Source organism: Zootoca vivipara, chromosome 1 (genome assembly GCF_965207765.1).
Source record: "Zootoca vivipara chromosome 1, rZooViv2.hap1.1, whole genome shotgun sequence".
In the NCBI taxonomy this organism is placed as follows: Eukaryota; Metazoa; Chordata; class Lepidosauria; order Squamata; family Lacertidae; genus Zootoca; species Zootoca vivipara.
In genome coordinates this window covers 54,569,901-54,582,233 of record NC_142582.1, presented here as the reverse complement: position 1 = coordinate 54,582,233, position 12,333 = coordinate 54,569,901, and the positions used below count along the sequence as shown (strand labels likewise).

At 45.5% G+C, this 12,333-nt stretch overlaps 1 protein-coding gene across 2 annotated transcripts; it reads right to left on the bottom strand.

The window, feature by feature from the left end:
* Positions 1 to 2,789: 2,789 nt before the first annotated feature.
* LOC118089420 (acyl-coenzyme A amino acid N-acyltransferase 1) lies at positions 2,790 to 10,662 on the bottom strand. Of its 2 annotated transcripts, none has more exons than XM_035124068.3 (4): positions 10,369 to 10,662; positions 8,999 to 9,479; positions 7,810 to 8,012; positions 2,790 to 4,983 (listed from the first exon to the last, which is right to left on the bottom strand). In XM_035124068.3, exons 2-4 carry the CDS (start codon positions 9,459 to 9,461, stop codon positions 4,387 to 4,389), a joined length of 1,263 nt encoding a protein of 420 aa, XP_034979959.1. In that variant the 5' UTR covers positions 9,462 to 9,479; positions 10,369 to 10,662; the 3' UTR covers positions 2,790 to 4,386. The 2 variants fall into 2 exon arrangements, with proteins under 2 accessions (XP_034979959.1, XP_060133134.1); XM_060277151.2 differs by having other exon boundaries at positions 8,999 to 9,470; positions 10,369 to 10,504.
* Between the last annotated feature and the right edge of the window lie 1,671 nt (positions 10,663 to 12,333).

The window sequence follows — 12,333 nt, the reverse complement described above, 5'->3', positions numbered from 1 at the left end:
ATAGTGCTTTCTGTGTGCATGTACATCAGGCTGCGCTCTAGCTGTGATATAGAATGCAATCAGGGCCTTTTCTTTTCCAGCTGGAACTCACCAGAACTCAGTTCCAGCACCTCTCAGACATGCCCCATTGCCATTCTAAGAGAACAAGGGAGGTGTTCATGGTGAGTTCCAGCACCTCTTTATCTAGAAAAATAGCACTGGATGCAATCATTATTTTAGTGATTATTTCTTAGGATAAAGACCACAGTTTCACAAAACAAAACTGTCATAAAGATTGTCTTTTATTTGAAAAACAAATTTGGAAGGAAGCAGGTGGCACTGTGGTCTAAACCACCGAGCCTCTTGGGCTTGTGAATCGGAAGGTTGGTGGTTCGAATTCCCACAACAGGGTGAGCTCCCGTTGCTCTGTCCCAGCTCCTCCCAACCTAGCAATTCGAAAGCATACCAGTGCAAGCAGATAAATAGATACTGCTGTGGCAGGAAGGTAAACTGTGTTTTCGTGCGCTCTGTTGCACCAGAAGCAGTTTAATCATCTGGCCACATGACCCAAGCAGCTGTCTGTAGACAAACGCCGGCTCCCTCGGCCTGAAAGTGAGATGAGTGTTGCATCCCATGGTCGCCTTTGACTGGACTTAACCGTCCAGGGGTCCTTTACCCTTTTTTTACCTTTTATTTGAATGTTTCAAATCCATCAGCACCAAGACATGTTGTCCTTTTGATCATAAGAAAAGCTAGCAAACAGCATTGCTGCTGCAAAAATCAGCTCCCTGGGGGCATCTAGTGGACAAAAAAGGGAAATGCTAACATTCACTTAAATGCCCAATATTTCTGATATGACTGGGGATGAAAATTCTTTAAAGTACAAATTACTGTAAAGCAGTAGTTGCTAGGCAACAACTATTAATAGTACAATCCTATGCATGTTTACTTAGCATGCAAGTCCCACTAAATTCAATGGGACTGAGGCTATGGTAAACAGGATTAGGACTGCAACCTGGGCATCATAGAATAAAAAAACTGAAGATTTGGAAGGGACCCTGAGGGTCATTTAGTCCAACCCCCTGCAATGCAGGAATCACAGCTCTTAGTAGCTTTCTTTGAAACAATAAATGAAAACTGTATAAATGCAAAACAGCATCCATATAATGGTACCAAAATGACAGCCCTGCTGCCCCATTTAATCTGCAGAAAATCTAAGTTGGGGGCTGGGGAGAAAACCTATTGCCAATGACTTGCTTGCATTTTAAACAGAAGACGTAATCATTATGGGTGCTTTTAGTGTGGGGCTTAATCTTGCATATTCTCACTCTTTGATTTGTTCTCTTTATCCACCATACAGTATCATCTTTCCTATATCCCATAATTCACTGACACTTCAGCAGCACTGCTCTGCATTCCATCTTTGCTTTTTCCCATTGCTAATGCTTGCCTAATATTCTAGTTATCCCTGGGGGAAGCCATTTGTTTGTACGTCTTTGAAAAAACTGTGCAATCTCTGCAAACTGAATTAAATCTGAAAATGGTATGCCTTCGGAGAAAGAACCCTGCATCTTATAAAGACTCAAGCATAATTCATCACTGTTCCATCAGAACCAAATTCCCTTGCAAGCTTGTTCATCACTGGCATGCTAATCACCCTCATTGGGAATATTTTGTAGATGCACATGGCAAATTGGCACATGTACAGTCAACGCAATTGACAGTGCACACAAAATGTATATGCTTCCAACTTTGGACTTAGAGAGGCTGCATGTTGTTATGAATAGGGTCACCAAAGGTGGAATGTTAAAAAATGGGATGTTGCTCTTTGCCACCCACTAGAGGAGGATGGTTTCATGGGGTTTGTTTATCCTTGTTCTTCCTTTATCTACTATAGTTCACTTTAAGGCTCGATAATTACATCACGCCTTAGTTAGTCTATTCTTAGTAGCCTGCAGCAGATATTTGCACATAGATGGCAGCAGTTCATTGTACAATGCCAGCACATGCGGAAAGTAGTTACTCTTTGCAAGTCTTTTTCGCTACTGCCTTGGCGGTTGGTCCCTCCTCCTTGCATGCAACAGGTAGCCACAGATTTGTTCTGGCTTCTGACAATTATCAGGCTTTTCTGGTATTGTTAAGCTCCTAAAAATGGTTAGAAATGGTTCTACTGAGCAAGGCTGAGCTGGAAATTGCTTTTGGGTGGGTTGACTGAAACAAGTAGTGCTTAATTGGGAAGAGAATTTGCCAGAGCCTTGGTAGATACTGTACTTTTTTTTCCATTATTATTCAGCAGAGGTGACCCACCTTTCTGAACCAGTGGGCACATTTGGAATTTAGAGAAAGTGCTATGGGCACCAGTTACAAAAATGCAAGCAAACCTCCACTTCCCATCAATGGCGAGGAGGGTGGAAAGGTACCTCTTTGAACCTGACCTCTGTTCTGAACATCCCGGCATCCAATGAAATGTGCACATGTTTAAGGGAGCGTGTTTAAGGTAGGGGAAGATGAGTCAGTACAAACAATCTCTTGTGCCCTGTTGATTTTTGAGGGGATATTTACTGAGGCATTATTTAATTGCAACTGGTGGGCACTAGTGGAAAGGCTGGTACCTACAGGAGCCCGTGTGGCAACCTTATACCCTCTTCGGACACAGTCAAGTGGGAGATGCTTTTCCATGGGGCCACCTCACATGGTAGAAGGGTGTACATACAGTACTTAAGATATCAATGACTTCCCTTCTTCTCTTCACATAGTTCATTTTACACATCTTATATCCCTGCATATTTTACAAAAACTATACCAATCAGTTTTCCATTATTACATCCATCAAAATTTATTTACACTGTTGATTTTACCTTAATGCTGCCAGCATTTTCAGCTGTACACAATTATTTCCCACATATTCAATAAATGTTTTCCAATCTCCTTTAAACATATGTTCTTCTTGTTCTCTTATTCTATATGTTAAGTCTGCAAGTTGTGCATATTCTGTCAACTTCAGTTGCCATTCTTTGGTTGGGACCTCGCTTGTTTTCCATTTGGGGGCTAGCAAAACACAGGCCACAGTTGTTGCACACATAAACAACCTTTTCTGACACCTGGGAATTTAAGTCTGAATTATCCCCAACAGAAAGGACTCTGGTTTTGGGGGGAAAGCAATTTTAAACATTTTTTTAATTCATTCTAAATGATTTCCCAATACCTGTACAGAAATTATTATATACATAATTTCAGCGGTTTAAGAAAAATACTGTAATTCTTTTAATTTTAAGATGTGTCATCAGGTGCTGTCATATAACTCAGTGCATGATCTGTGATCCAAATCCAGATGTTCACATTCTACAGAAATAGAAGTATGTATGCAAATGTAGAGACACACTTCAGACAGAAAGAGAAACCTCAGCTTTGCTGGTTTCTTTGTATACAGCACAATTTTGAGGAGGCTGCCACAATGCGAAGCATGACATATGGTTTTTCTGTCACTGACACGTTAGTTGTAGCTAAAGGAACCTGTCAGTTATGCTAGTGTGCCCACATACAGGCCTAGGGACCAATCCAAACCCATGATCTACTTAGCTGTCCAATTCAGCCAGCTTCTTATAGTTAGGATTGCTTTGCATGGCTCCATATATTCCCCATGGACGATCTTGGGTGTTACGAGCCCAGAAGAGGCCCTTTTGCTAGTTTCACTGCCCTCAGAAGTTTGGGGAGTGGGTTTGGAGAAGTTTGGGACAGATTGCCCACCTGCCAATCACCTGAAAGAACTTCAAACGAAATAGTCGGGAGTGCGCTTCCAGTTCTTCCTTCCTTCCTTTCTTTGCAGAGGTAGCTTAATTTGAAAATACGTTTGCAAAAGAAAAATGATTCCCCCCCACCCTTTGAATTCAAGACAGGGACTCGAAGGAAGCTTTGGGAGCACACTGTTAAGTGCTGTGCCCATTGTTCCTTTGTAGTCAAAAGTGAGTGCTTTTTTGAATCCGGTGCCTTTTCCTGTCACCTTGATCTTGTCAATCACCTTTTGTGATTTGTAGTTGTGGTTTATTTTATTTCTAATGTGGTAGCTTGGCAGAGCTTGAAATGTCCCTTTCACCCAAGTGCTGAAGATCACACAGAACAGGGGGAGGGGGATTATGGTCCCCATTTGACAGATGAGCAAGTGTAGCAAAGTGGCCCCAATCACCCCCCAAAGAAGCATGAGACAGGCAGAAGGACGGAAGGCAGTTCGCAGAGGCCTAACACTGTCACAGGCTTCTGACCACGCATTTGTCATTCTGACGAGTGCTCTTGAAATACCATGTCACAGGGATATTCTCACTCCGATGGTCTTCCGTGTGTGGGCTGATTCACTGGATCAAGTCTGGAACTAGAATACGTTGCCTGAGCTGGCTTTCCTTCCTTCCGCTATTAGTAATTGCTCTTTCCAACTGGGCCAAGATGAAGCTCAAGGAATTTCTGGATCTCCTTCCAGGAGTGCTCCTGGGCTTTGGCGTGCAGTTCCACTTCACCTCCCCATTGGTTAGGCAAGAGAGTACTCCGGAAAGCAGAGCAGTAGCAAAGCGGGGATCCGGGGGGCTCTAGGAGGTGCCCAGCCCCCGGATACGATAGCAAAGCACAGTTCCTTTTCCCATGCTGCTTTGCTCTGGCTATGGCCGCCTCAGCAAATAACTTGCTGTTTAGGCTTTGGTCGCTTTCTGACACCACAAAGAGCACAGGCCCTTGGGCCTTCTCCAGAGGGATGGCCGAGGTGTGATGTCTTTCATCCAAAGGACCTTCCATGACATGGTAAGAGGACATTGTCCCTATTTCAGTGACGAGAACCTTCTCAACAGCATAAGGGATGGCAGGGATATAGATGTCACGAAAGCGAAGTGATGCGCCTCTCATACCCGTGGCACCGTTGATGCACACAGCAGCCACGATCTGGTCTAAGAAGGTGATCATGGCCAGTGCGATTTCCGATCCTTTGGACAGCCCAACGACTCCAAGTCCCGGGCCTCTGACCTGGCGGGGGAAGAAGGGAGGGAACCACACATACACATAGCTATTTAATCAACAGCATGAGAGGCAGGTGCAAGTACAGTTTTGTAAGAAGGAAGGCTACAAACGGGTTTATATGTAAATAAATTAGCTTAGCCAGAATGCTGTGCTGCTGAGTCTGTTACACAACTGCGCAAGCCTCTGCAGATGTGGAAGGTGTGCTGGTGCTTCATCACACCAGTCACTGTGATGTTTGGGCTGAAGAACGCTCCAGACGCTCCTGAACGATCTCCCAGGAGGGAGGGAACATGCCAGTCGGGTATGTGTCTATGCCATGGCCTTACTCACGAGTAGGCACCCTCCTGGACATGCCGATAGTTCTTAGCTATCTTATTCATAAAAGCCTCTGTCATTCATTAATTTCTTTTCCTTAAACTCTTTCCTGATCTGTCAATTTTTGGGGTTCTCTATATTCTTCACTCCTGCCAACCTAGCAGTTCGAAAGCACGTCAAAATGCAAGTAGATAAATAGGAACCACTACAGCGGGAAGGTAAACGGCGTTTCCGTGCGCTGCTCTGGTTTGCCAGAAGCGGCTTAGTCATGCTGGCCACATGACCTGGAAGCTATACGCCGGCTCCCTCGGCCAATAATGCGAGATGAGTGCGCAATCCCAGAGTCGGTCACGACTGGACCTAATGGTCAGGGGTCCCTTTACCTTTACCTTTTTATATTCTTCACAAGGTTAATCTAGACACAACCAAATTTTTGTACTTGAGCCCTGTTTGCACAAATATTCATTCAAGCACTCCCATTGTTTCTGAATTATAGTCTTTGGTTTATGCCTTATTAAGTCCGTCAGTTTCGCTAACTCCAGGTACTTGCATAATTTACTTAACCATTCCCCCTTTGTTGGAATATAATTTCCTTTCCAATGGCTTGCTACTAACATTTTTGCTGCCGTTGTTGCATACATAAAGATATTAATTTTATCTCTGGGGATATCATTATTCAAAATTCCTAATAAATATGCTTCTGCCCTTTTGGTATATGATGTTTTTATCAATTTTTTTAATCTCTTCATGGATCATATGCTCAAAATTTCTTGATTTCTGGACAGGTCCACCACATATGATATAGTGTACCAGTCGTTCTATTGCAGGGGTAGGCAGCCTCAGGCCCGTGGGCCGGATGTGGCCCAATCACCGTCTCAATCCGGCCCACAGATGGCCCGGGAATCAGCGTGTTTTTATATGAGTAGAATGTGTCCTTTTATTTAAAATGCATCTCTGGGTTATTTGTGGGGCCTGCCAGGCTGAAAAAGGTTGCTGACCCCTGCTCTATTGCATCTCCAGCATTTGTTACTAATTGATTTATTTATTTTTGCCAGTCTATCTGGTGCTAAATACCACCTGTGATGCATCTTCATATAATTCTCTCTTAATAGGTAACAGGCCGTGAAATTTATATTTTTTGTCCATAATTTTTTCCAGTCTTTATATTCAATTGTGTAACCTAAATCTCGTTCCCACTTTTGTATATTCTTTCCTTTAACTTCTTGTTCTGAATCAACATTATCTAATAATCTATACATTTTGGAGAGTGTTTTTTGATTATTCTGAAGAACTTCTTTTTCTAGTTTTGATATTTTATTCCCAAACCCCCTGGTCTTTATATCTTTCTCGTATGTAGCTTTAAGTTTTAAAATATTCTAGCCAGTTTATTCCCATTATTTTAAGTTCTTCATATTCTTTTAATGTTTCCATTCGTTCCTTTTACCAAATCTCTGTAAATTGGCCAGATAGTTTTCGTGTTATTTTTTTAATGTCGAGGTTGCCTCTATTGGGGAAGTCCACCATGGAGTTCTTTCTATAATTCTCTCTTTCGTTCTCTCCCATACCTCAAATAAGGCCTTTCTCACTAGATGATTCGTGAATCCTTTATGCATTTGCATTTTTCCGTAAAATAGATATCCATGCCAACCGTAAATTTTGTCCCTTCCCTCCAATTCCAAGAATTCGGTATTTTTTAATAGCATCCACTCTTTCAGCCAACTCCAGCACACCGCTAGTGGCATATTATCTAGTGGTGCCCTTCCTTACAGGCAAGCTCTTTCTAAATGGTTTATACACAACTGAGTCCTGCTCAGCAGGGATCTCCTGCCAGGCTAATGAACAGCTTCCTCTCTGTAGCTCCTTCCCCTTGTATGTATTGCTTCCTCTTCAGCAGGGCTGGGGAATTAGAGATGAATTACCCCTTCAATCTAACCTGAGCTCCAGCTCACGTCCTACCTGATCATTGGCTGTGCTGGCTGGGGCTGATGGGAGACCGAGTCTGGACCACAGGTGTGCCACCTCTGCCATATAAAGTCAGCTTCTGCTCCCACAAAATGTGTGTGTGTGTGTGTGTGTGTGTGTGATGTCTTGGGCGTGTCCGTTTTCAGCTGGATCAATTCCATACAAAGACAAAATGATGCTTGGGAGATCCTACTGTACTGTACAAAACCTGGGGACTACCTAGCGATGCCTGTGTTAGACTAGCTTTGTCTGATCAAGTGCATGTCACTATATACTCCAGAATCCTGTTTGGTGCCATTTCGGCAGCGCATTCCTTGTGGGGACCCAGGCTTCTCCTGCACCCTCGTGGGTCAGTTTTGACATTTGGGTGGGACCACACACCCACAAATCATTTAAGATCGTTATCATGTCAGATGATTGAGAGGTGGCTCGCCTGTCAAAGTTGGCCTGCCAGGCCAAAAATGTTCCTCACTCCTGATCTATTTTAATCTCTATTGCCCCACTACAGAGTGCCCTTGGAATGAGATAGAAGAAAATATACCCTCTCAGACATACCTTGGGATGTTTTAAGAGTAGTATGGATGCTTCCTCAAAATATTCCAGGTCCACTTCTTCCAGGCTCTGTGGGAGGTCATCATATCCAAAGAAAGCCAGAGCTAGAACAGCAAAGCCTTTATTGGCCAGCAGGATGGCTCGAAACTCAATGAGACCTCCAGACCCACCAAATAGGTCAATCACCCCCGGAAATGGCCCAGGCCCTGCAGAGAGTCCAAGAAAGGGAGAGCAACTATGAGCGAAGGTACTTGTAATTGTCTGGAATAAGAACCTCCCTCCCGCCCTGTCTTTGGAGGTCTCTGAGACCATGCAGGGTGGGGAGGAGGAAGGGGGTGACCTTGGAGAGGGCAATAAAAGCAACCTGGGCATGTGAGCAATGTGTGTCCCACAATGAGGGAAGAGAAGGACTGCACGATTGTAGGGAAGGTTCAGAAACAAATGGGAAAGTTGCATACAGACGTACAGGACAGGGGGCACTTCTCTTTATTCTTATAACCCAGAATGTATTACAGTGGTACCTCTACTTACGAATTTAATGCGTTGCGAACACACATTTGTAAGTCGGAAAAAATTGTAAGTCGAAGCAACCCTATCTAAAAATTCGTAAGTAGAAAAAATCCTATCTAAACCACATCCAAGATGGCGGACGGAGCTCCATTCGTAAGTAGAAACATTTGTAAGTAGAGTTATTCGTAAGTAGAGGCACCACTGTATATTGACTCTCTCATCCAGGTACTGATGAAGCCCCAGGCCTCATAGGTTCATCTATGCATTAAGTGCTTGCAGACCATCTACTGAGCCCACTAGGCCAGAGCAGGCCCACTGATGGGGTGGTGTGAAGCATCTGCCTCACCCTGCCTGCCCCACTGCTGGTGGAATGCCCCCCCCCTGTTGCTAGTGAGAGGGAGGCGTTATGGCATGTGGTGTTGCCGTTCATCTTCTCTGCCCCGGAGGCAGGAAAGACGAGGGGCAATGCCTTGAGGAACGTGCCGGCGCTCGCTGGGTTTGGCAGGCGGCGGTGGGGATGTTCTGACGACAGCGGAAGTAGGGTGGGATGCAGCAGCAAGGGTAGCCCATTCCCGTTTTACCACAAGTTGCAAAAGAGGGGTGGGCTGCCCCTGCACTAGGCCATTCCTCGTTGTAGTTAATCACCCGGGAGGGGAGAGAAAGCACAAATCAGTTTTCTTACCTGGTGGCAAGAAAAGGGAGCCCCGAACTTTGCCTTCTTTTACCTGGACACGTTCCACTCCATGGGCCGCGTACCATCTCTCCACAGTGCAAGTGGCCAGTGGTACCTCATTGGGCGAAGGAATTAATACCACAGAGGCAAAGAGGTTGACCTGGACGAGGAAAGGGCTGCCTGTCACGTTGCGTTTCATCAGCCTGCGGAACTTTTTATCTGCCTTCAGGGAGGAGAAGAGGCCCATGGGCCAAACGCCTACATAGTCCCCGCCTAGAGCAGCCGCCTGCTTCACGTCCACCTCCCCAGACAGATTTGCTCGGAAGTAGGCTCTGGATTGAAACTTCTCTCCCATGTCATCTGTGAGCAATGCATGCAGTGTTACCAGCTGGGAAGGGTCCAGGCCAGAGGCGCGAATCCACACCGGTGAGTCGGCTAGTGAGCTTTTCGGGGTGACAGTGAGGCAGGCCATGGCAGCAACCTGAGGAAACTGAATAAGTGACATTTCCAATAAGTTAGGGAACTGTAAGAATGAATGAAGGAGGTGCTCAGCTTCCCTACTTCCCCAAGAGCAATTCTTGCCCTTAACCTCTGATTGAAGCTTTCTCCTTTCCTCTTTTACACAAACACTTTTATCCTCTGATGAACTTAGTGAAGTAGATTGGTATGAGCAGTAGCAACTGGCTGAAGATCATTCAGTGAGCTTTATGGCTGAGCGGAGAAAATTAAAACTCCACTCTGTCCTAGTTCAAGGTTGGTAGTCGACCAAGTTTTACACCAGAGCTTTCCAAACTGTGTGTTGCAACACATGAGTGCTTTGTCAGCTACAGTGTGTGGGTGTGTCCTTTAAAACGCTCCCCACACTCCTCCTGGGGCTGGTAAAGGGTGCAGGAAGCCCACTTGATTGCTAGTTGAACTGAATTACCGTGCTGCAAAATGATGCATGTCTAAAAAGGGTGTCACCAACATGAAAAGTTTGGAAAGCTGTTTTACACAGAGCAGGCCCATTGAATTTAATTGACATGGCTAAGTTAGCTTGATTAATTTCAGTGCATTTACTTTGAGTAAAACTCAGCCGACACAAGCTTTTAACCAAGTCCTTTTCCTCCTTGGAGGTGAAACTCCTCCATGCACTAAACGGTTTGCTCACTTGCGCGCTAGAAGAAGCCCGCCTGCCCGCGCTTGCAATCGAAGCTGCACTTGGCCTTCGCTTCCCGCTACCGCTATGGCCGTGCTGGCTGGGGCTGGAAGGTCGCCGCTTCCCACTCCGCCCGCCAGCCAAAGGAGCGCGGCGAGCAGATCTTCCTTTCCCTCCAGGCGTCCACAAATCCTACGCGCCTTTCCCCACGCGCCCGGGCGACGATGGGTTCTGCACTCACCGCGACTTGAATGGCTCAGGACCCGGAGGGGTTGCAGCCGCCAGCTCCTCTCTCTCTCTCTCTCGGTGCTCCGCAGGTGCCCAGTACAGGACCTTGTCGGATCCTCGCCAGGGTAGCGCCTCCCCGGGCAGGGCACGATTCCGTGGACGGGCGCCAAGCGGGGAGTTGCGCCCGCGTCACGTGACTTGGCGCGGCTGCCTCTGGAGCAAAGGGAGGTTAGATAAGGCGAGGCAAGTCGGTGCGAGAAGAAGTGAAACATCATCCCACACCCGCGCTGGTGTTGCTCAAGGAGAGGATTCAGGGCGTATTGGGAGTGGGTGGGGAGGTAGCTGCCCCTCCTCACCGCCAGATGAGCCGCCCTCCCCCACTGTTCCAGCTTCGATGGCCTTTGACTCAAAAATGTGTAAAGTTATTTCCTTTAGTTTTCCAGCTTGCTGTTTCTGGCATGGTATGCATTAGCTCACATTCCTGCATGGCAGGGGGTTGGACTAGATGACCCTGGAGGTTCCTTCCTACTCTGCACTGATTCAGCATCTCATCTGGTTGTTTCAGTCCCTCCCCTGGCCTTTGAGAGAACTCCAAACAAATGTACAGGGTGAGTCCTTTAAAAGAGGCCCCTTGGATACAGAGTACACATGTTCCACTGGGCCTCTTTTAAAAGACTCACCCTGTATATCCCAGTGTGAGGAATGATTCTGTGCTTGGAATAAAGTGTGAACTGCCGGTGCTTTTTAAATGGGTGGCTTCGCTTTGTCATATTTATCAGTTAGCAAGATGGCATTTTAAAAGTATTTAACCCCCATTCTATAAGCTGCCTTGAAAGGTCAGCTAGCTCAGGGAGACAGCACAGAAATTGATTTAAATAAATAAAATACAGCTAGCACCAATAGAGAGGTGGTATGTGATTGACATTATTCACTCTGATTTAGAAAACTTACCTTGCTGGATAAGAAATATATAGCTCACATGTAACATTAACTCTGCCCCTCTCCAATATTGTTCTTTGGTAAGATAGTTCATTCTGAATAGAAATAATATTCTAGCAAACTGTAAGATGTATTGGATGAGGAAATCATTCCCTCCAGTAGCAAACTCAAGGAGGGATGTTTGATACTGTCTTCAACTGTTTTAAGGCATCAGACAAAGACTTTTCTCTTTTCCTGGGTTTTTGGACCTTAGTTTGAAGTGCGACACTGTGGCCTTTTTGAGTGGGGATGGGCTCTGTACATCCTCATTTTTATTTGTATAGCTGTGTTTTTATATTTTATCAGATGCTCTTAATAATGTAAGTTGCTTTGAGACGTCACTCTGTGAGAAAAGTGACATATTTTTTATTACTATTATTCTCAGCAGAGGGCTTTGTAAGGCTTCTGGGAAACAAAGAGAATCCCAAGGTTCACAGAAGTTACATTTGGGGGGGGGGCGGTTATCTATGGGGGGAAGGAACACCCCCCTCCAAAAAATGAAAACCAGGGAGGGGGGAGGGAATGAAGAATCTTGGGAAGGGGCATGGCTGGCTGGAGCCTTCAAACAAGAGCACTCCATGCTACGTTTAGCTGTGCTTCTGTTGTGATATTTCACACTTGATGAAGATAAAGTTGTTTTCCCCTACAAAGGGCTGTAAATGGTTTTTGCTCTAGTTTCTGCTCAGGAGCTGCTGCTTTGGACAACTCTGGGTCTGTTGCAAAAAGGTCCCTTCAGGAGGTAGGGGAAATTGCGCATTGTGGAACCTCTGCTGTTTGTCCCTCAGAACCCAATATTTTCAGTAGTGGAGGGGGCTGCCCATTTCCGCCCTGCTCCACACGAATTCTCCATGAGACCTAACTCATGTCAATATTCAAAGCCTCAGATCAGTAAAAAAAAATATGAGACTTTGCTCTCTGCAACTAATTTGCAACCTTTCATGTTGGGCAGCCAAGTATGGGATAATCATTGACAGGTGAATGCAGCTTAGTTTTTCATCAG

Bases quoted from the DNA above. Each gene is read 5' to 3' on its own strand.
- LOC118089420 (XM_035124068.3), bottom strand. From the start codon at position 9,461: ATGGCCTGCCTCACTGTCACCCCGAAAAGCTCACTAGCCGACTCACCG. The intron at 8,013-8,998 runs GTAAGAAAACTG...GACTCTCTGCAG, and splicing joins CTCCCTTTTCTTGCCACCAG to GGCCTGGGCCATTTCCGGGG. The intron at 4,984-7,809 runs GTATGTCTGAGA...TTCCCCCGCCAG, and splicing joins TACTCTTAAAACATCCCAAG to GTCAGAGGCCCGGGACTTGG.